Below are 21,115 nucleotides of genomic sequence, written 5' to 3'. Positions count from 1 at the left end.
CCCCCCCCCCCACACTTTCACTAATGCATGAGCGCCCTCTGCTTACAGACTTTGTAAAGGCTGACTTTATTTAGTATCTATCCCATTTCCCACACCACCTATGAAAAACAATTATAGTTCTCCAATGTATGTGCCAGTATTTGTGATATGATTGTAGATTGATTTATGTAAATACACGTTTATAATAGCCTTTAGATTGTATAGGCCATTGTTTAGCAGTAGTGGTATCCATTTTTTTAGGCATCAGCAACAATATAAAATATTATTATTATATTTATTATTGTTTCGGGTTAAGTGTTAACCTCTCTAGTGTTAACCTCTCTAGTAATCTAAACCTAATCATTTAAAGCACCGCAGCTCCACATTTTTCAAAGTCCCAGCCTGTTGTGGAGGCAAATTATAATACACTGCAAGAAATATTGGTAAATATAATTCAGCAGTTCATTTTAGTGGATCATAAGTCTAGGATCATATAAGAGAGTGACCCATGGTCAGATACAGAATGACACTAAATTTGCTCTCATACAAATAATCTTATTCCATAAATGATGACAAATGAAGCGTCGTTTTGTTCTTACAGGTGGAGATTCCTCCTGTGTTCCAAATCTGATTCTGGTTTCAGGAAATAAAATATGAGAAGAAATAGAATTGGGAGAAAGGTGGAATTTCATCAGCTTTTCTCTTTCAAACTCACCCTGAGGACACGTGGTTAGTGTGGACACGTTGTACAGCGAGGCGGGGCTTGTGAAGTGAAAGTAAAAGTAAAAGAAAGAAGCTGTGAAAAGTGCTGACACTTCTCCTGACGGGGCTTCCCTTCAAGGTCTTATCCTGTCTTAAGTTTAGAAGCTTCATCTTCATCTTCATCTTCAATCATCCCGTCTCCACAGTGAAGATGCTCCACAGCGTGAGGTCCTGTGAGCCGCAGAGTGGAGGCTTCTGCTTTGAAAACAGCCGCAGGTAAAGAAACGCTGCGCCGTGCGTCGTGTGACTGCTGAATGGAGGCGGAAATAGGCTGCTGGTAGTAGAATATAACGACAACTGGAGACACGCTGAAATAGTAGGAACTTTGGGAAACACACTCTTTTATGGTTGACATGTAAATAATACCGAGTGTCTGCTGAAAGCTGTGTGTTGACAACGGGCTGCATGTCTGACCTGTGCTGTTGCTGCTTGCAACTTTCTGGAGAATCGCTCAGAACAAGTCGACACTGAACACTGAGCTTCCTCTGGTCCTCAGCAACACACCTCACATGACACCTCACATGTGTCGAGTCACACACTCAAGTCACACTAAAAGGGCCCAAACATCTTTAGATGTACTATGATGTTTAGATATGACTAATATGGATTATGTTACTATTCTGACTCATTGTTCCCTGGAATAACTTGCCAGCCCTGACAAGACTACACTGTGAACAACACATGTGTTGAAGTTCTGTTTGGCTAAATAAAGAGCTAACAGCAGATGTGCGGAGGTTCCATTCAGTTCCATTATGGTGCGTTCAAGCTCCAAAAAGTGCAATGAGTATTATGTGAGGGTATATTACAACGTTATGATGATGTGTTCAAATGTAATCTTGTAAAATGTAGTTTCTGCTGAGAAACTTGAATAAATCCAGTAGTTTGAAGGAGATGTTTTCACAGCAATATAAAAGAGATATTAAAGAGAATTATGAGCTGTTTAACTTCCTAATTTAGTGTTATAATACATCATCAAAACTACAAATGACGAGATGTATTTTCTTTTTAATCAAAGCTAGGATCTAAAGACAAAATACAATCACTTATTTCCTTCTTTAAATTGTCTGTTTTTATGCAGATAACCACAATAGATGACAGTAACAACGTTAAAAGAAGACATTTAGAATTTGACATTACTTTTGTCCAATTGTGTAAATCTCAGTTGATTTGACTTATTTATTAATAGGCCTATATGGGGTTAGTAAAACACCTGGCAGCTGAAAAAGCTTCATGTCAAGCCCTGCTGTGTACTTCTACTTCAAAACAAAAGCTTGTAGTACTACATTTACCAGACAGAGAAATAAGAGAAGAGAAAATAGAACAGTTCAAATATCCTGCATTATTATTTATGAAACTATCCAGAATAATATTAGCATTCAAGGGGCCACCTTGATCAGACGTTAAGTAAATGAAGTACATTGTTCTGATAATTCCTCTTTTTCACTCTTCACTTGAAGTGAACATTTCAATGCAGAACGTTTACTGTGCGGTATTAATAGTTTTACTGTAATAGATAATAGTTTTACTTCAGAGTTAAAGTTAGTATCAAGTCTAACAGTCACAGCTGCTCACAGTCTCTCTGGTGAAATACTCCGGTTTGATTCTGCTTCCTGTGGGCTCTCTGCTCCTGTTCACTCCAGCAGAGGGAACAGGAGTTTGGTTGTAAAGTGTGAAGTAGATTTGATGAGTAGTGCTCCAGATATGTGAGGACACTCAGACAGACAGACAGACATTGATTCCTGGCGTTCTAGTTAGATGTCCCCATAAATGATCGAGTTTGAATTTATAACGAGCAGTAGTGCTTTTTCAATTGAAGCACATAGAATATAAACTGTAGGTATTTGGATGTGAACAGCAGTGATTCAGATTTATTGGTTGTAGAATGTCAAAGTACATCACTCAGTCACTGAAATGTGACATGGCTTTCTTTTTCCACATACAGCCCTGTCCCTCCTTGTGGTGTTGGGTTGGTGTAATATTCCTTTGTACAGATGGTGTTTGTGGCAGGATACGAGGAGACAACAGGGTTTGGAGTGAACCAACACTAACACAAGTGTCTCATGTTCATTCATCATTGCCAGGAATGCAGTGTTGGAGTCCAGTTTGTCAGAGTTTGGCTATAAAGCTCCCAGTGCCAGAAAGACAGGGACCACTATTGCTGGGATTGTTTACAAGGTGAGGATCTGCCCTGTGTTTTCAGTAAGAGACACAGAAAGACAGATGTTTTTGGAAATATGCTGTTATTTTCTACATTACTTTAAATGACTGCCTACATAACAAGGTAAGGTAGCTGCTCTTCATTTCTGCTTGTATTTCCTGTCCTCGTGTGTCAGGATGGCGTGATCCTGGGAGCAGACACCAGGGCTACAGACGACATGGTGGTGGCCGACAAGAACTGCATGAAGATTCACTACATTGCTCCAAATATCTAGTGAGTGAAACCGGTTCCACCCTCTCATGTGTCCAGTGTAACTCCTTCTTATTACTTGTGATTTCTTATTAGTCACCTTTAGTTTGGTTTAGAAGTTTTACTTTTGAAATGCAAGCCTTTTATGGTCTGTTGTTGTTGTGTCATCCAACCTCGTGAGGAGCCTCAAGCCTTCATGTGTGAGCCTGCTGGCTGTATGAGCCAGTGAGGTTTTTCAGATAAGCCCCCACCTGCACATGTACCTTAAATCTATTTCCTTTTCCTCCGTCTGACCTTTGCTTTTATAAAAAATACTCAAATAAAACATGAAAAATGCATGAAGGTTAATGCTGAAAACTGAAGGTGCTTCTTCTTTAGCTGTTGTTAACTCTCACCTCCCAGCTCACTTCAACCCACTTTAACTGAACTACTCGCAGGACAGGCTGAGGCAGCTGTAGCTCAGGTGCTACAACAGGTTGTCCAATACTTGTCTCCAGCTCCTCCCGTGCTCGTGTTTAAGGGTCCCTGAGAAAGACACTGAACCACAAAAGACTCCCAACAAGTGTACTGTAATCATGTAACATGCATGATGTATATAAAGGATGAAGAAAGTATTTTAGAGGATGTGATCTGATTTGACTGCATATTGAGGTATGGTATTAACTGGTATAAGATGGTATAAGACAAAAGGGATGATTTTTTCTGAAACCATAAGTCAACCTGATGTCACTGATTTTAAATATCTTGGTGTGATACTAGATCAAAATTTGACATTTAAGAAACATGTAAAAAAAATGGTTAAAACCAAAGAAATACAACCTAGCAAATTTTAGACACATCAAATGCAGCAAAGATATTTATGCATGCCATGATCCTTTTACATATGTCCTACTGCATTACGTGTTGGGGGCAGGCTGGTGAAACAGCCATAAGACCTCTCGAGTCTTTATATAAGCAAACAATAAAAATTCTGGACAAAAGGCTGTTGCACTTTCACCATTGTAGGGTGTTGGAAAAGCATAATCTACTGAGCTTCAACAATTTTAGATTGTTCTCAAATTTGTGGCTGGTCTACAGACTTTTAAATGGTTTGGCCCCTCCTCCACTCCGTGACTTTGTATATACTCGCTCAGTAACTTCCATTAGATCAGCGAGAATATCCTCTATACGAGACTGTACAATACCATTTCGCCGCACTACTTTTGGACAATCAGCCTTCTCTGTAAAAGCAACACACCAGTGGAACCCCTGCCTGAAGGTGTGAGGAGCTGCAGCTCTATTAGCACTTTTAAAGCCAACTTAAAAAGTCTTTTAAAAACTGCACAACACTGCACACACTGACCTCTATTCTTGTGGTCTTTTCTGACTTGATTTTATTGACACACATTCATTTTTGATGTGCTATTTGTGTGTAGCGTTGTATTGGGTGTCTTGTATGTTTTTATGGTATATCTCTGTATTATGTCTTTTCCTTTTACTGTGTTATTGTCTTGTCCTTGTTTGACCTGCCAAGGGACTGCAGATGCAAATTAGCTTAAGCTACAATCTGGTACAGTGCATCCAATGGAGACATTTATGTTTAAACTGTACATGGTCCCTTTTAAATAAATAAAATTAAAAAAAATTAAAAACTGATCGCCCACAGAGTTGGTCAAAAAGAGCTTTATGCCACTAAGACGTGTTCATGAAAGTGTCCACTGTTTGACTCCGTATGTTGTGTAGCTGCTGTGGTGCTGGCGTGGCTGCAGACGCAGATATTACCACACAGATCATGGCGTCCAACGTGGAACTGCACATGCTCAACACTGGGCGACCCCCACTCGTCACCATGGTAACTCGACAGCTGAAACAGATGCTGTTCAGGTGAGTGTAACTGAGATAGTGATGGAAGGAAGTTATTCATCTGTAACTTCAGTTTCAAGTCTACTTGTGTCTTTTCTCTTTTGCTTTCATTAACATCCACACACGTCCAGTTAGGCCTGTTGCTAACTGGACGTGTGGATCAGCATGTTGCAGTGATGTCTGTTTGGCTTTGCAGGTACCAGGGTCACATCGGTTCGTCTCTGATCGTTGGAGGAGTCGACGTGACTGGTGCTCACCTGTACAGTGTTTACCCACACGGGTCCTACGACAAACTGCCTTTCGTCACCATGGGTACGTGCTGAAAGTACTCTATACAGGCTGAATACAGTTCCACTCAGGACCACCCTCTAAGCCAGATGAAACAGAAACCCTGAAAAGCAGAATTAAACATTTGATTGTGGTTTCAGGCTCTGGAGCTGCAGCTGCTGTCTCTGTATTTGAGGACAGATTCAAACCAAACATGGAGGTGAGGCTGACTGCGTTCTTTCTTGGCAGATGTAATTGAATGTGGTGTGTTGTAATAAAAAGGGTTTGTACTGATGGCATGTTGTGCACGGGATACATATAGATGAGGTGTGACTGAATCCTGAATTTGGAAGTGGATCTACTGCAGCCGGGTCCAGTTTCAATGAATGTTTTTTTGGGGGGAGTTTGTCCTTTTCTAATGTAAGGGTCCAAGGACAGAGGATGTCTTATGCTGTACAGATTGTAAAGCCCTCTGAGGCTAATTTGTGATTTGGGGTTATATAAATATAATTGAATTGAATTCTATAGGTTTTCCAGTAGAACTAAATGTGTAACGGCTCAGTTACCTGGTTTGAACCCCAGAAGCCCGACTCACCAGCTATAGTTCCGTTTTACTCGTGTTCAGAAACAGGCAAAGGTCAATACCACACAGGCAATGGAGGGCAGAAAACAGTTGGGAGCACACAAGACATTCTGGCAGAAAGGGAATGGACCGATATATTTACGGCAGGGCTAACGGGGAAGTGGGGACAGGTGTGTGGAGCTGGTCAGGTGAAGGGAAGTGGCGGGAACTCAGGGGTTACTGCAGGGTAGGGAGGAGAGGATGATCTGACATGACTGGAGAGGGAAGAGACAAGAGAGAAAACATGTCAATTTGACAATATAACAGAACGGTGTCGGCAATACAACTGAGATTACGTCCTCACTGAGTCGCCTGGTGCTAGTAACGTTAGCTGTTAGCTGTTGGCAGCCAGTGGGCAGCACAGCCCTGCTATGATAAATATCAGAGGTTCCATTCAGTTACATTATGATGCGTCCAAGCTCTATTCAGTGTAAATGAGTATTGGCTGAAGGTAGATTATAACGTTATCATGATGTGTTCAAATGTGATCCTGTAAACTGTAGTTTCTGGTGAGCAACCTGAATACATTTAGTTGTTGAAGGACATGTTTTCACAGCAATATAAAATAGATATTAGAGATGAATTATGAGTTATGACCTGTTTCACTTGCTTGTAATACATCATTAGATGTTAATACTTATAATAAGATTGTTTTCTTTATCAAAGCTAATATTTAAAGAAAGATAAAATCATTTATTTCTTGATCATTTCAATTGTGTGTTTTTATGCAAATAACCACTATACTTACTACTTAACAAAGTAAAAGAATTTATATATACATCTGATCGGGGGAAGGAAAACTGGTATGGGAACAACTCTGAGCAATGCGTGGATGACTGTGGCTAAGTGGATAGCAGGGCCGTCCTTCAATCAGAGGTGTCCTTCAGCAAGACACTTTGCTCCCGTAGCTGTGCCTACGGTGTAGAAATGTGATAGAATCCTGAATTCTAAGTCGCTTTGGATAAAAGCATCTGCTAAATGACTGTAATGTAATGCTACCTGAATGTGTTGCAGCGAAACACAGAGTCAGTTTGTTATGCTGTGTGCCGGTGTATCACCGTATCACGATCATTGTATCAATGCATAGTTGGCTTGGTAATGCACAGAAGACGTGAGTTGATGGAAGGTGAGAGCTCTTGTTGTAGGGTTAGGGTTAGTGCATGAAATGAATCTGCCCAAAAGAATCACGTCTTTGTGTGTGTGTTTTGGCCCAACCTCCATTATGACCACCAGAGAATGGATCTAGCTGTTATTCAACTTTCAGCACCAACCCTGTCCTCCTATGTCTAATAACTGTTTTTCTCGTTCTCCTCTCTCCCTTTCAGCTGGAAAAGGCGAAGCAGCTGGTACGGGACGCCATCGCTGCAGGGATTTTCTGTGACCTGGGTTCAGGCAGCAACGTGGACTTGTGTGTTATCACCGAGGCTGGAGTGGAGTACCTGCGAAGCTACGACAAGCCCACGATGAAGGGCAAAAGGTGAGTCATAAGTACCTTTTATCATGTGTTTTCGCCCTTATATAGTGATATTCATGTTTTTCTGCAGCTATATATGGAGACAGGACAGTAACTGTACATTTTGGCATTGAAAATAAAAGATAAGTTCTCTACTTATATACAGATTATATGAGATTCGCGCTCCACTGACCTCCTCCCCTCTAAACCAAAACAGTGACGGGGAGTTGAAACTCAGCGTAAAACGTAAACTGAAAAAAGAAAATTCTGAAGAAGAAATTTGGGGTTCAGACATTAGAATGCAAAATATATCAAAATAGAAAAAGACTTGTAAGAGGTGTTTGTGCATTATGGATAACACCTCAGGCTTTGCTGTATTTGCATCTCTGAAACAAATTAATGTAAATCTGAGAAGCACCCATTGACACCCAGCAAATGTCCAGAAAGCGTATCCTGCATGTGGAGAGTTGAATGGGAGAAAGTGAGCACATTTCTGTGTGGGATGGAACAGTGCTTTTAAAGCCTCCTTCTGTGGTCACTGGTTCGGTCTCTATATAACTGTATTTTGCTGATCGAATCTCAGCCAAACACTGTGAGTAACTTTCAGAGATGCTGGTGTGGAAATAGTCTGCAGGATACTGATCAGTGACTCCTTCATTTATGTATTTATTGGTGTGGTTGAAATAAAATTGTCTCAGCTGTTTTATTGGACTAATTCAATTACCAGTGCAACTATACGTCAACACGCACAAAACGCCACATTGTAGGACTCATGACTTGATATCCTGTCTGCACCACCGCTTGACCTCACAGTAAACCTCCTTGTCTCTTTTTCAGAGAGGGACAGTACAAGTATGAGCCCGGCACCACGGCCGTCCTGACCAAAACGGTGACCCCACTCTATCTGGATGTGGTCAACGAATCTGTTCACATCATGGACACTGAATGAAACACATTAAGAGGCTTCTTTTCAATATGTAGTAATCCATCGCTGTCGAAATATAAAGGAAGACAGCTTCTTGTGTATCTCTAAAGCATCACTGACGTAAAGAAACAGTAACGTAATAAAAATGTATGTTTGTTAAATGATCGGTGCTTGCAAGTTATTTTGGTGACCACATGAAGGGCAGGAGGACTTAATCCCATGGGCTAATATTCACACAGCAGCATGTAGTCAAATATGCTACAATGTTCATTGAATGTATGAGAGAAATTATTTTTTTAAAGTCTCTTGTGGAAACTCATTCAGTGCAATAGGAGCTCAAAAACTATCAAATGCTTATTAAAAGCATGATGTGTGAATGATTTGTCTCACTGAAAAATGGCTGGACCTGATGCATTGGAATTATTGTAATAGATGAACTAGCCTATTCTTAAATTTGTTCTGCATAGGGATGGGCGGATAGTTGGATACTATGTGATTCAAATCATGACCCACAACAGCACACAGTCACACACTTCCAGAGGATGGCAGAAAGGCAACGTAGCAGATAAAGATAAAGCGAGATGCTCTATAAGTCACCTCTTCAAACATTTAAAAACAGCACACCCTGAAGGTTACAGGCAGGCTCCATTCAGTCTCAGTATTTCTGTTTACACCTAGTGGCACAAACACTTTTATTTAATTACACTCATATTTGCTTTTATAATAAATGTGTTATTAATGGCTGGTATGTTTTGCATGTAAATGGACCCTTTTTTCTTTCTTTTTAAAAAAATTACCATTTAAAAAAAAAAGTCACGTATCAGTATTGGTCGTTAAAATTGTAACAAAAAGTATCGGTACCCTGAACAGGACAGGTCTCCAGACTATCACAGTGCTGACACATAGAGACAGACAACCAATCACTACAGGCCATTTAGAGGCATCACTCAACCTGAGCTGCATGTCTTTTTCCTTTTCTGATATAATGGTCAGAGGACAGAGGATGTCGTATGTTGTACAGACGATAAAAACCTCTGAGGCATTTTTGTGATTTTTGGCCTTTACAAATAAAATGTAATTGAATTGACTTTGATAGATTCATATACAGAAGAATTAATGACAGACTATCTGTATTTACAGCAGACACAGTTGCTAGAATTTTCAGACTACAATGGACAGAAGAGGTCAGGCCTGAGAGAGTTTTCATTTGTCCAGACTCTGCTGTAGACCTTGACTTCAAAAGAAACAATAAGAGGTGATTTATTGATTTATTGATGTAAAATATAAACGATAATGTTGAGGATACATTTGGAATGAATGTACAACTGTGTTTGATTCCTGCTCATATTTGTGTGGAGGGTAACTGCACCTCAGTCAACATCATCGTCATCACATCCACCCTTCAAACTGTTCAAAATACATTACAGTATACAAAATAGGCATGCATTCGCATCACACACAAACTATGGATGTAAATATTCCTTCACAAAGTAGGACGTAACCATACTTCCTATCTAGTGTGAATACAAACAAATCAATAGTCATGACAATAAATCCAGAATAAATAATGTGTAAAAAAATAGATATCAAATGATGACGTAAATAATTATTATGGCAGCTAAACTTTCAAACGAAAGTGCAGAAGAGACAAAGTGCTGTTTTTAATGATTAAGATTTAGAAAAACTGGAATGCATACAGATAAATGTAATATAATGTTTGTATCATTATGAGATGTAGTAAGTATAACTCGGGCAGGAACGTCTTCATTCTCCTTATTCTAAGGAAAATATTAAAAGATATGTATTTGTTTTTACTTTTATATAACCTGAAGCATACAGTATATAGCCCTGATGTTAAACACCTCGGTACAGTGAGGGGCGGTATGCACCTATACGTTGGTTTGCGATTCGCCATTAAATCAGAGAAGAAGAAGAAGAAGAAGAAGAAGAAGAAGAAGACTAAGAAGCTGATTGGTTAAGCCGTTGAAGCTTCGTTTAAATTTACGTTGGATGTTGTTGTAACTGCTCGGCACAATTAATTCAGTTCGGTTTCCAGTATTTATAAAACATTTAGTTCGGCAATATTCTTCAAGTCCACGGTACGTTTTTAATAACTTTATTGGGTTAGGAACGTTTTAAAAAAGAGTGCGTTAATAACACGTTGTAGTCGTAAACTAGCATTTAAAATTTAGCCTGTCGTTAAAGCGATTTAGGAGCTAACGCTAGCTAATTTAACGTGGGAGCGTAAGCGTAAGCATACTGCTGTTATCTTGTGAAATATACAGTAACGTTGTGCTTGACTCGAATTAGCTCTGTTTATGACCTTAACGTTCCCGTGACTCGGTCTCATAGACTTCCCAAACATTAAAGGGAAACATTGTTTAACCAATGCTCTACAGCTTACATCTTCAAATGTTTTGTATTACAAATGAGGCTTCACGTGAAGACATCGTACTGTTGTTTTCAGTGTTAATTAACATTAACGTTACGTAACGTTAGTCTATGGAAGTTGTCTGATATCAGACGGACGTCAACTCGGTGGAGGGGGCGGGGTCATCGGCCCATATGCTACTTGTGTTTTTACTTCACTACATTCAGAGAGACATTTTCTACTTTGTTTATGTACGTGACCGCTTTAGTAAGAAGTTCGTTTTTTAGACCATTCCTGACTATTGAAAACTAGACAGAGTTAGTAATTGAAAAAAAACCATATAATTACGATTAGATTAACGATAGAATCAATTAAAGTACATAATACATGTAATTGCAATCAGTTACTGAGAAAACGTGTGATTACATTACAGTTACTAATCAAAACGTTGGTGATTACAAATCTATTCTTATATGTAGAATAACATTCAGTCAGTCTTAATGAAGTTCTACTGAAGAACGTGTGATAAAAGGTTTACACTGCTGGTTTAAGTTGATGGTTTTAGGACTTCAGCTTTTTTGCCAAGTTTAAAACATTTGTTTGAAAAGTAATCAAATGTAATAAGTTACATTACTTTGTTGAAGTATGTGAAATGATTTATTGTGATGTGCTCTGACTCCATGTGGGATTCAAAAAATGTTGACTGTATCATTCAAGAAATAAGAACACTCAACATCTGGTTCAGAAAATCACACGAGAAATAACATGAAGCCACGATGATATACTCCTAGTAGCTACTTTCAAATGAATTTGACTCTGCCATAATGTCTTAAAAAATAGCTATCATTTGCCAACAATTTTAATGTGATCTTTGTAATTTAATGTCAATACGTTTCAATTTTTAAGATAATCATACAGACAATAAACTCTGCCCTTTGTCTTCATCTGCTGGTTGAAAAACCCACCACTGTCGAGCTTTTATTTTGAAAGCAGACGTAAGGGTCCAACAGGATGACCCTTCACTTCTAAGTCAAATCAAACAGGTGACATGCTGACTGTAGTCTACTACGCCGTGCGTTCACACTGCATAGTATGTGGATTTAGTGAGAAAGGACTGGCTGTATACTACATGAACTTTACTGCACATACTCAACTGTCACATAATGCATTGCCTTTGGGTGCCTTGAGTCTGCTGGTAAAATCATACTTATTTGTTTATTAAGTATGCGTTTGGAACACAGCTCATTGACTGATGATGGATATATGCGCAAGAGTGTCAAAGTTCAAGGCGCATTGGTATGAGGAAGTAGTATGTCCCATGCATACAGCACATACTTTGTAAGGGCAGCTGCAGTGCGTACTAAAGCATACAGTATAAGCTGTTTATGCTCAGGAAATTCAGTCTGTTAAAAATACGTGTTAATCATTACAAGCATGAGAAACTTGAGATTCTGTACACAAATCAGATTCTGCTCTTACAAAACAGCTGATTTGTACGGAGTAGTGCTTGAATTTGTTGTCGGCGCAGTGCTTCCTCAAATCCTTTGTGGTGGATTTACTTCTATGATAGCCTGTCGGTGATGTTGTAGGTGAGGGTTAGGGTTATTTCTCACTACATACATCTCCAACTCATTCATTTCTCAGAACTGCGAGGTGTGACTTATTTATTCAACAGGGACCATACAGATAAACATTGATAGTAATACAACATATGTAATGTATATATTGTGCGCTTCCTTGGTCTTGCTCCTTGTGCTATGGCTGATATGACATTTACATGGAGAGAGGAATAACTCAAGTACAACTCCAACGTGATGAGAAAATCTAGTATGTTGTTTTTAAAGTATAACCAGTAAATGAGAAGAATTAATGGAGTACAACATATCCATCTCCTATGAAGAGAGGACATGAAGGTTTGTTTTGTGATTGATTAAGCATGTGATGTTCTCATTCTTTCACAGTTAGACCTTGGCTGCAGTATTTTTCATCTTTGTTGGAGGCGATGCGTCACGATTCATCTGCCAGCCGCCGGAAGGGGAAAACCCCTCAACATCGGCCCCCGCTGGAGGCCCCAGGAACCTCCGCTTCGACAGCCCGGTCCCCAAGACGCAGTGGAGTTACAAGTGAGAGGGATTGAAGCGGGAGGGGACCTTAGAACAAATCAGTATGTTTCATCCTTCCTGCTAACAACCAGTAGAAGTTCAAAACAGGGAAGGTCATTGAGCTAAACTAGTATTTACAAACTTGTCCATACCATGGTCCATATTCCAGAAGCTAAAAGTCTTTTACAGAAAATATAAAAAAACATAACAGGTTTCACCTGCAACGGTCATGTTGATTCATTAATACTCTGCCAGCCACTGCTTTAGAGGAAAGCCTACCTGTCTGCCTATTGTGACCTACCATCACAATAACACTCTGTGTCTGTTTTCCAGACCAGCCCCGTGTGTCTCCCAGGAAGAGACGGTTTCGACCAGGGACCAGGGCCTTAATGGAGATCCGCAAGTACCAGAAGAGCACGGATCTTCTGCTCAGGAAGGGACCCTTCTCTCGTCTAGTGAGTAAACCTTGAGGAGAGTCTGATAGCTGGACCAGGCTTAGTGCACTTTAAGATCAGAAACACTAAACCACTATCATGGACAGTGGCCTTCAGTAAAATCCAAGAATTTATGTAATTTTATGAAATCATAACACATTCCCCAGTCTACTATACAGAGATGTATTTGAGCGGTTTGTGTTGACGTTTAATTTTTTCTTTTCAAGTTTTGTCTTGCTTTTAATTGTGTAGTTTGCTGTTGATTTCCAATACATATCTTGAAAATCAACACATTTTTCAAAACAAATTCAGTGTTTCCCCTACCATTATATTAGGGGGGGTGCCCTGTTATTTACCTTATTTACATGACTGCATGTCATTTCTGTCTCTACATGGTCGCGCGTTTATAATTCTTCTCTGCTGTCTGTCTCGCGCACGACGGAGTTCCACCCCGATGCGCACAGACACACACACAGACACGTGCACACACAGACACGTGCACGCACACACAGGTGAGCACACTCCCACCAGCGGACAGAGAGCGCACGTCGGAAAATATGTTGTGTCAACCACTTAAAGGCAGACAACAATATCTGTTGTTTTTTTTAAACGCTCCCATGTGGTGAAGAGGCAACACTCGCTCTCCTGCGAGTAGCCCAAATACAGAAAAGAGCCCAATAAGTGCTTTGATCACGAAAAAAGGACAAACTAATCCACAAAGTAATACAGATTTCATTCAAAGCTCCCAGAGCAGGAATAGCACAGGGTTTATATGTGTCTTTTTTACGCATTCATATGGTTTTGGAATGCATGCAAAGCCTGAAAAAGCATCATTTTCTGCTGCTACTACTTTTCCTCTGACCTGTGTGACTGCAGCCATGGTTGATTAACTCTTGATTCATGTCTCAGGTTCGTGAGGTGTGCCAGAGTTTCTCTAGTGAAGCTCTCCGGTGGCAGGTCTACGCTCTTATGGCCCTGCAGGAGGTAAGCAGATGCCTCCACCACCAAGCTAACATGCTGTTGTGTTTACTTCTGGTCAGCATACTCGAAACACCTCGGACACAATTCAGATGGAGGATTTCTCTCATGGATAAAAGTAGAACATGGTTGCCTGTGTATAACATATTGTGTCATTTGTCTCTGGTTTAAATGAGATCGTTAGACATTCATAATCATTTTAGAGGAATACTTCACTCTTAAAAATGCCATTTTACCATGTTACCTTGAATTCCTGTCATGACTCCACGGTGAACCTGAAAATGGGAGTAAATCCTTGATGAATTGTAAATGGGGGCAGCGTTTAATAACAGCAAAACCATATGAAAACATGTATTTACAAACTCTCACAAAACTGGTGCAGTATAATCCAGTCTCAGTTATCCAGTGTTATGCTCACTACTTCCCTAACACATGCATTCATCACTAAAATCCTTCCTATGTAAAGCACTGACTCGCAACGTGCAAGGACAAGCAGTAGTGCTTTAAATACAGCTGGATAAATGAGACCTGAACTCCACACTACTACAGTCTATGATATATATCTTTTCAGCATCAGCATCTGTGTGAGCCCCCTCACTATTAACATCATACATAAACGGTACAAAGCAAAACAGAAATCCTTCTGCAGTGCATTACAATAGTGCTGAAGGTTTCACATAGCACCTCTAAGACAGGGTACTGACAGCCTATGACATTTCACACTGCAGGTGGTTCGGTACTTTTCCTTACTCATAGGTCTTCTACTCTTACTGCATCACTGCAGCTCCCGACAACAACCATCACCGTTGAATTTCAGCTTTTCAAGCCAACATTGTTGAAACAGAGCAGCTGATATTGTTAGCGAGAGCAGCAAGCTAGTGGACTGCTGAGGGCCAACTCTGCTCCGCACACAAGGTGCATGTGGACAGATTGTAAAGCCCTCTGAGGCAAATTTGTGACTTATACAAAATAAATTGAATTGAATTGTAAGCTCCGCCCTCTGTGTATTCTAGTTAATTATAGCATTTTCAAGAAAGACTCACACTGAGCTGAAATGAAACCACATTGTGTTCTGTCACTACATCGATGCAGAATCGTTTTCGTCTGCATCGTCATGACTATTCATAAAAATAGACCCATGTAACCAGTGTGATGAATACAGTAACTCCTACTTTTAAGTCCTAGATAATGAACCCTATTTATGTTTAGAGTAGAAGCTAACAGCCACGTTCTAAACACACTGAGTCACCCAACGAACGAGCCAAAGCCCGTTTCTTTGATGTAACATCACAAATATCCGGTTTTCTTTCTCCTCGTCCTCCCAGGCTGCAGAGGCGTTTCTCGTCCTGTTGTTCTCAGATGCCAATCTGTGTGCCATCCACGCCAAGCGGGTCACCGTGTTCCCCCGGGACATTCAGCTGGCCAGGAGGATCCGTGGAGTGGACAACATGTGAAAACAACGAGTCTTTCCACTTCACTTTGTTCTGATTCTATGATGCTGTGTTGCATCTGTTCAATAGAAGTGTTGTGATTTCTTGGGAAAAAGAAACGTTGGCAGATCATCACAGGTTTTATGTTCGCATCAAGTCACCTTTTAAGAGTTTGACTGTTAATATGAAAATGATTCTTGTCCAGCAGTATTTGAATACATTTTTGAATAACTTTACTTTTTATAATAGATCTGCTGTCTTAATGTGATCTTTGTGTACATATTGTTCTCCATTCAAGTAAATTGATTTTGTCAATAAACTGTTCTGTTACCTACCTGATGTTTTTAGTTTTCTACACATTCATGTCATTGTACCTCTTTGTATGATGTCACCATCATGTTTTACACATTTGTGCCTTCCACTGAAAATTAGAATGTCCTTTCGTAGAAGTGTTTCCTGCCGCAGCACAAATCTGAAGACATTTATAAAAGAGTTTTTCTTATCGGTGTGTTTGTGTGAAAGAGGGGTTCCTATTTGTTTTTGAGAGTCAACAGCAGTTATGTTCTGAGGTTTAACAGAAGCAAACAGATATATTTCCTGAAAGTTCATTGAAACGCATGAAAACTAATGAAGAATGGCTCTTCAAGCGAATGTTTTCACCTGTGGTATGACTTCTAATGATTCTGTGCAACTTTTATTTCTATGGAGTAGCCCCATGTGCCCAAGGACTAAATATAGTCTGATAAGAAGCTGGCTGTATCTCAGAAACTTCAAGGAGCACAATCAATTGTTTGACATCTATGAACTCACAACAAGTTGGATATGAAATGTTTGCACACGTTAGGTGTAAAACAATATTTCATGTGGAAGACATATGACATACTCATGAGCCCTCGGCTGAGCGCCTCTGTGTTGGGGTCGTTGCTGGGAGCCATCCGGTCCGTGTAGAACCAAAGTGAGAGCTCTGCCGTACCCTCTGCATTAAGTCAAACACGTTGCACTTGGTGTTGGCCTCCGCCACATGTCCCTTGTCACCAATCCTGTTTGCGATTTTCATGGACAGGATTCAAAAAAAGAATATTATGCAGCCAGGTTCACAGGCATTCAGAATTGCTTTCAAAGGTTTAGGTAAACTTTTCTCATTAAATGTTATGTTGACTTGCCAGGGAGCTAAGCCAGACGGTCTTTCTACGTTCTGACCCTGACCTATGGTCATGAGCTTTGGGTAGTGACTGAAAGAATGGTAATGGTAGATGGACTTGTATTAGTATCAAGCCTTTCCGAATCACTCCCACTCAAAGCTCTTTACACTATGTTACGCCCACCGACTTAACTCTGCCTCCTTTTGGAAGAGAGCTGTGTCTGTGTTTCAGGTCTGCCACGCCCCTTTTGACCGCTGAAGCACCCACACCTGAGAGTCCTCAGTCCATCAGTGGAGCTGGATATCAACCCCCACATCCAGTGCTCCCCTGTTGTGTTCTCTCTTGGCCTGTGGAGCTGTTGGTTCTCTGATGCTGCTGCTGAGAGCATTGGTACTGCCGAACCTGGGCTTTTGATTGTTGCTGACTACAGAACTATGAGGTTACCCTCTGTCTTGGCTGGCTAGTTGGTGGGGAGGTTATTAGTAACCAGCCTGGGTAACTTTGGGGAAGTTGTGTAGGGGTTCTGTCATTTATTTAGTTATTCCTGCTATCTCCTGTTTCGTGGCTGGTTAGGGAGCTTAATATTGTTTTTCTGTTTGTTTCTGTAGGTCAGCTGAACTCTTCTTTTCTAGTTAGCATGGGGGTTTTGCTTCTTATTTTGGCCTTCGAGACCCTGATGTCCACGCTTCCATTTTAGTTGGTTTGTTTCTGTTCCTCCGTACTCTGTCAATAAATGTCACTGATTGTTACTTAAGTGTTCCAGCTGCCTTATCTCTTCATTTTGTTTCACCTTTTGCCAAGGTTTTCTATCACCCATTATGTTACTCCCTGTGTACCCCTAGGCACACTAAATAGAACATAACATACATGTCTCACACATTCATATACTGATGGCAGTGTAAAGGTTTTCCGGGGACGTCCAACTGGTAAGAGTCCACGGGGAAGACCCAGAACACACTGGAGGGATTATAAATCTCATCTACCCTGGTATGCCTTGGGGTTCCCCAGGAAGAGCTGGAAAGCATTGCTGGGACGTGTGGAATACCCTCCCTGCTGTCAAGGGCAGAGGTTTGGTTTGAAAATTGGTGGGACATACATGAAGCGGAATGTGGTCCTCCCCCAGATAAGTGTGAGTGTCAAACACACGCCTGTATGCTGGAGATTTTTTTATGCATTGATTTATTTTGGAAAAGTCTTTATATATGTAAAGGAAAACAACCAACCCAGGCAGCAGGTGACAATTCAAAATAAAAATAGAATAGAATGCAGCCAGGCTCGCAGGCATTCAGTATTTCTTTCAAATATTTAGGAAAGCTTTTCTCATTTAATGTTATCTGACAAGTCAACATGATAACATTAGCTAGGTTGTGCCTTTAACCTCTTTAAATGTGCATGGAGCACCTGTTCACCTAAATGATCAATGAATAAATAATAATGTATCAATACTAAAATTGAATAGCCCATATTTGTTTAAGCTGGATTTCTGTTCATGTTCAGAGCTTTATCTACATTCAAAACATCCCGTATATTTGTGTTCTCTAAGATGTAATATTTTGAGAATAAAGTTGCAATTTAATGAGAATAGTCATATTTAAAGAAAACAACCTACCTGTCCAGAAAACCCTTCTGATAAGCCATAAATGTCCCTATTGTTTGTCTTAATGTCCACACAAATATTAACTTCACCACCTCTGATAAATTGCAGTAGCATAAGTGTCCACTAAATCCACTTGATCATAAACATTCAAACCAACAGTTCAAACCCCCGAGTGCAGATGAGAGGGGTTTGAACTGTCTATGTTGCCTTTCATCTCCAAAATTATAGAGAACGTTGTTGCTAAAGAGCTTACTGCTGTTTTAGCTTTGAACAACATTTTAGATACATTTCAATCTGGTTCCTGTCAGAACTGTTCCACTAAAGCAGCTCTTCTCAGAGTCTCCAATGACATGATGTTTTCTAATGTGGGAGAATGCTCGGTGTTAGTGCTGCAGGATCTTACATACTGTGGATCACAAAATTCTGACTCAGAGAGGCAGTGGGTGGGTGTTCCTAGGAGCCCCTTGGACTGGTTCTCCTATCTTTTTCTGTTTCACTTAGTCCCTACATGTCTGAAACTGATGCTCTTTCCTCTGGTGGTGCTAGGGTTCTGTCTTGGGTCCTATATTATTTGCTTTGTATTTGTTTCCCCTTACGTCTTATTATTAGCAAATGTAAAAGTATCTCATATCACTATTACGCTGATGATATCCAGCTGGATGTCTCTTTTAAGCCTGATGAGACTGACAAACTGACTTTTTTGCATAACTGTCTGACTGCCATTAGGCTTACAATTAACAACTTTTTGCAGTTAAATACAAATAAGACTTAGGTCCTTATCATAGCTTCAGACAACATTGCTTCCAAGGTTGCTCAGTGTATTAGGCCCCTCTGCTCTGTTCTACAGGCAAACCTCAGAAATGTAGGTGTTATATTTGATCAGTCTATGTACTTTAATCAACATTTCAAATCATTGACCCCTACAGGTTTTTTCCATCTAAGTAACATTGTTAAACGTGTCTGGTCCTGCGTTACAGATGATCATTGCCACTTTTATATCTTCCTGCCTGGAACACTGCAATTCCGTTTCCACCTGGTAAAGGAGAGAAGGCAAACGGTCCAGAACACAGCTGCAAGGCTGTTGACTATCTAGTCTCACATCACTCCCATATTATTTTCTTTACATTGGCTTCCAATCAAGTTCAGGATTCACTTTACGGTTTTAGTTTTCACATATAGAGCCCTGCATGGTCAGGCACCTGAGTATATCTCTGCCTGCTCCATCTCTATCACCATAGGTCACTTGGGTCTTCTGACCAGGGCTTACTGGTTGTTCCTTGGGCTCTAATGAAAACTGAAGGGGACCGGACCTTTGAAGTGGTGGCTCTGACACTGTGGAATGCTCTCCAGGAAATGAAATGATGGGAATCATTATTTAAAAGATGTAGAGCAGGGTCCATTGGTAATTGTACCTCTGTTAGTTCTGCAAGGGTACCAATACCCTTCCCCCGAAAAACAAAAAAACCTGGACATTCCCATACATTGAGTGAGTAAGTGTAATAGCCAATCTAGTGTTTTTGATATTCCCATAATTAAAAGTAGGGATATAAGTATATACTTTAATCGAGAGAAATTGTATTTATTTTCGAGAAGGGGGTTTAGTCTTAGTAATTAGTAACCCCAAATTACTCCCGTAGGCTGTGCCTCCGGTGTGTGAATGGATTACTTAATCCTGATGGCACCCTGCATGGCCGCCCCTGTCATCAGTGTATGAATGGTGGTGAATGGGTGAATGATGACATGTTGTGTTGAAGAGCTTTGAGTGGTCAGAAGACTAGAAAAACGCTGTACAAGTACAGTCCATTTACCATTCTTAAGAACTTGAAGTTGAGTTGAAGAAGATTTTTTGAGGTTATTGTTCATAAAGGCACTCATATAGTCGGTGGTCACTTAACTTCAACAATTGTGAGGTAATTGAGGGACATTTCTGCCTTGAATATAGAACTTTTTTGCTCTGAATGGACGTGAAACAAAATGCCAGACGTTCCCTCATTGCCGGACCCAATCTTTTCAATTCATACATTTAAGCTATGTCTACATAATATTGTAACCCCTTTTGTACAATCAGCTGATACCATGACCCTGTAAATGTCATTAGGTTTGAGATGTGTTCCTGCATCCCAGTGGTGGGCCGTCAGGGCCAGCAAAGCCTTCTCTGCTGGCCTAAACAGAATTACAAAGTTATAGCTATTTTATAACTTAATAATTTTTCAGAAATACACTATATGTATTCTACTTAACCCCACAGTTAGCAGCCCTGACTCAGCCAGGAAAAGGATTTGTACGAACGGTATTTCTGGCTGACAGCATTGGAGAAGCATTGCACATTTTATGGCTAAGAATGCGTTTTATTTGCAACTGAGCGTCTTGGTGTTTGGAGCTGTTTGGAGCTACGCTATGCTAACCTGAGGTGGCTAACCAAGGCAGCAACACGGCACCATAGCACGGCAGGACACTTACAAGCTACGGTGCTTATGAAAACTTGACCCGAGTGGATCTACAACTCAACGAACACATTCGCAGGAGGACCTCTGGCTGGAGCTGACTCGCACCAATGCTCTGTACAACTGCGTCATTGAACTCTTTGTTCACAAAGAAAGGAGGATGGACTTTGTCTTTAAGTGAACAGCAGCTTTGGTAAGTGAACTGTGTTTGTGTTTTTACATTTCGGACATTTGATTTTCTGTTTTGGCTCTTGTTTTCTTTTACAAAGCAAGAATGATGGTCTGGAGATATGGGGATTGTGTGGTGATTGCTTTAGCCCTGTTTGAATCAGTAGGGAACAGCTCAACGCTGCGGGGAGA

The 21,115-nt window shown here is 40.4% G+C and overlaps 2 protein-coding genes across 3 annotated transcripts; both read left to right on the top strand.

Moving 5' to 3' along the window:
* The first annotated feature begins 761 nt into the window (after window positions 1-761).
* psmb10 (proteasome 20S subunit beta 10) lies at window positions 762-9,026 on the top strand. The gene is made up of 8 exons (XM_031879609.1): window positions 762-957; window positions 2,823-2,916; window positions 3,075-3,172; window positions 4,871-5,011; window positions 5,187-5,302; window positions 5,419-5,477; window positions 7,205-7,356; window positions 8,170-9,026. The coding sequence occupies exons 1-8, from the start codon at window positions 893-895 to the stop codon at window positions 8,279-8,281; spliced, it is 837 nt and encodes a 278-aa protein (XP_031735469.1). The 5' UTR covers window positions 762-892; the 3' UTR covers window positions 8,282-9,026.
* A 1,129-nt stretch (window positions 9,027-10,155) lies between these two features.
* Window positions 10,156-15,906, top strand: cenpa (histone H3-like centromeric protein A). Of its 2 annotated transcripts, XM_031879610.1 has the most exons (5): window positions 10,156-10,356; window positions 12,590-12,751; window positions 13,064-13,185; window positions 14,074-14,148; window positions 15,468-15,906. In XM_031879610.1, exons 2-5 carry the CDS (start codon window positions 12,631-12,633, stop codon window positions 15,594-15,596), a joined length of 447 nt encoding a protein of 148 aa, XP_031735470.1. In that variant the 5' UTR covers window positions 10,156-10,356; window positions 12,590-12,630; the 3' UTR covers window positions 15,597-15,906. The 2 variants fall into 2 exon arrangements, 1 of the variants encoding a protein (XP_031735470.1); XR_004213988.1 differs by lacking the exons at window positions 10,156-10,356; window positions 14,074-14,148; window positions 15,468-15,906 and having other exon boundaries at window positions 12,659-12,792; window positions 13,064-13,583.
* Window positions 15,907-21,115: the final 5,209 nt, after the last annotated feature.

The sequence above is a fragment of the Anarrhichthys ocellatus genome, unplaced genomic scaffold (genome assembly GCF_004355925.1).
Source record: "Anarrhichthys ocellatus isolate YVR2014 unplaced genomic scaffold, GSC_Weel_1.0 scaffold324, whole genome shotgun sequence".
Taxonomy (NCBI): Eukaryota; Metazoa; Chordata; class Actinopteri; order Perciformes; family Anarhichadidae; genus Anarrhichthys; species Anarrhichthys ocellatus.
This window is presented reverse-complemented; position numbering and strand designations above follow the sequence as displayed.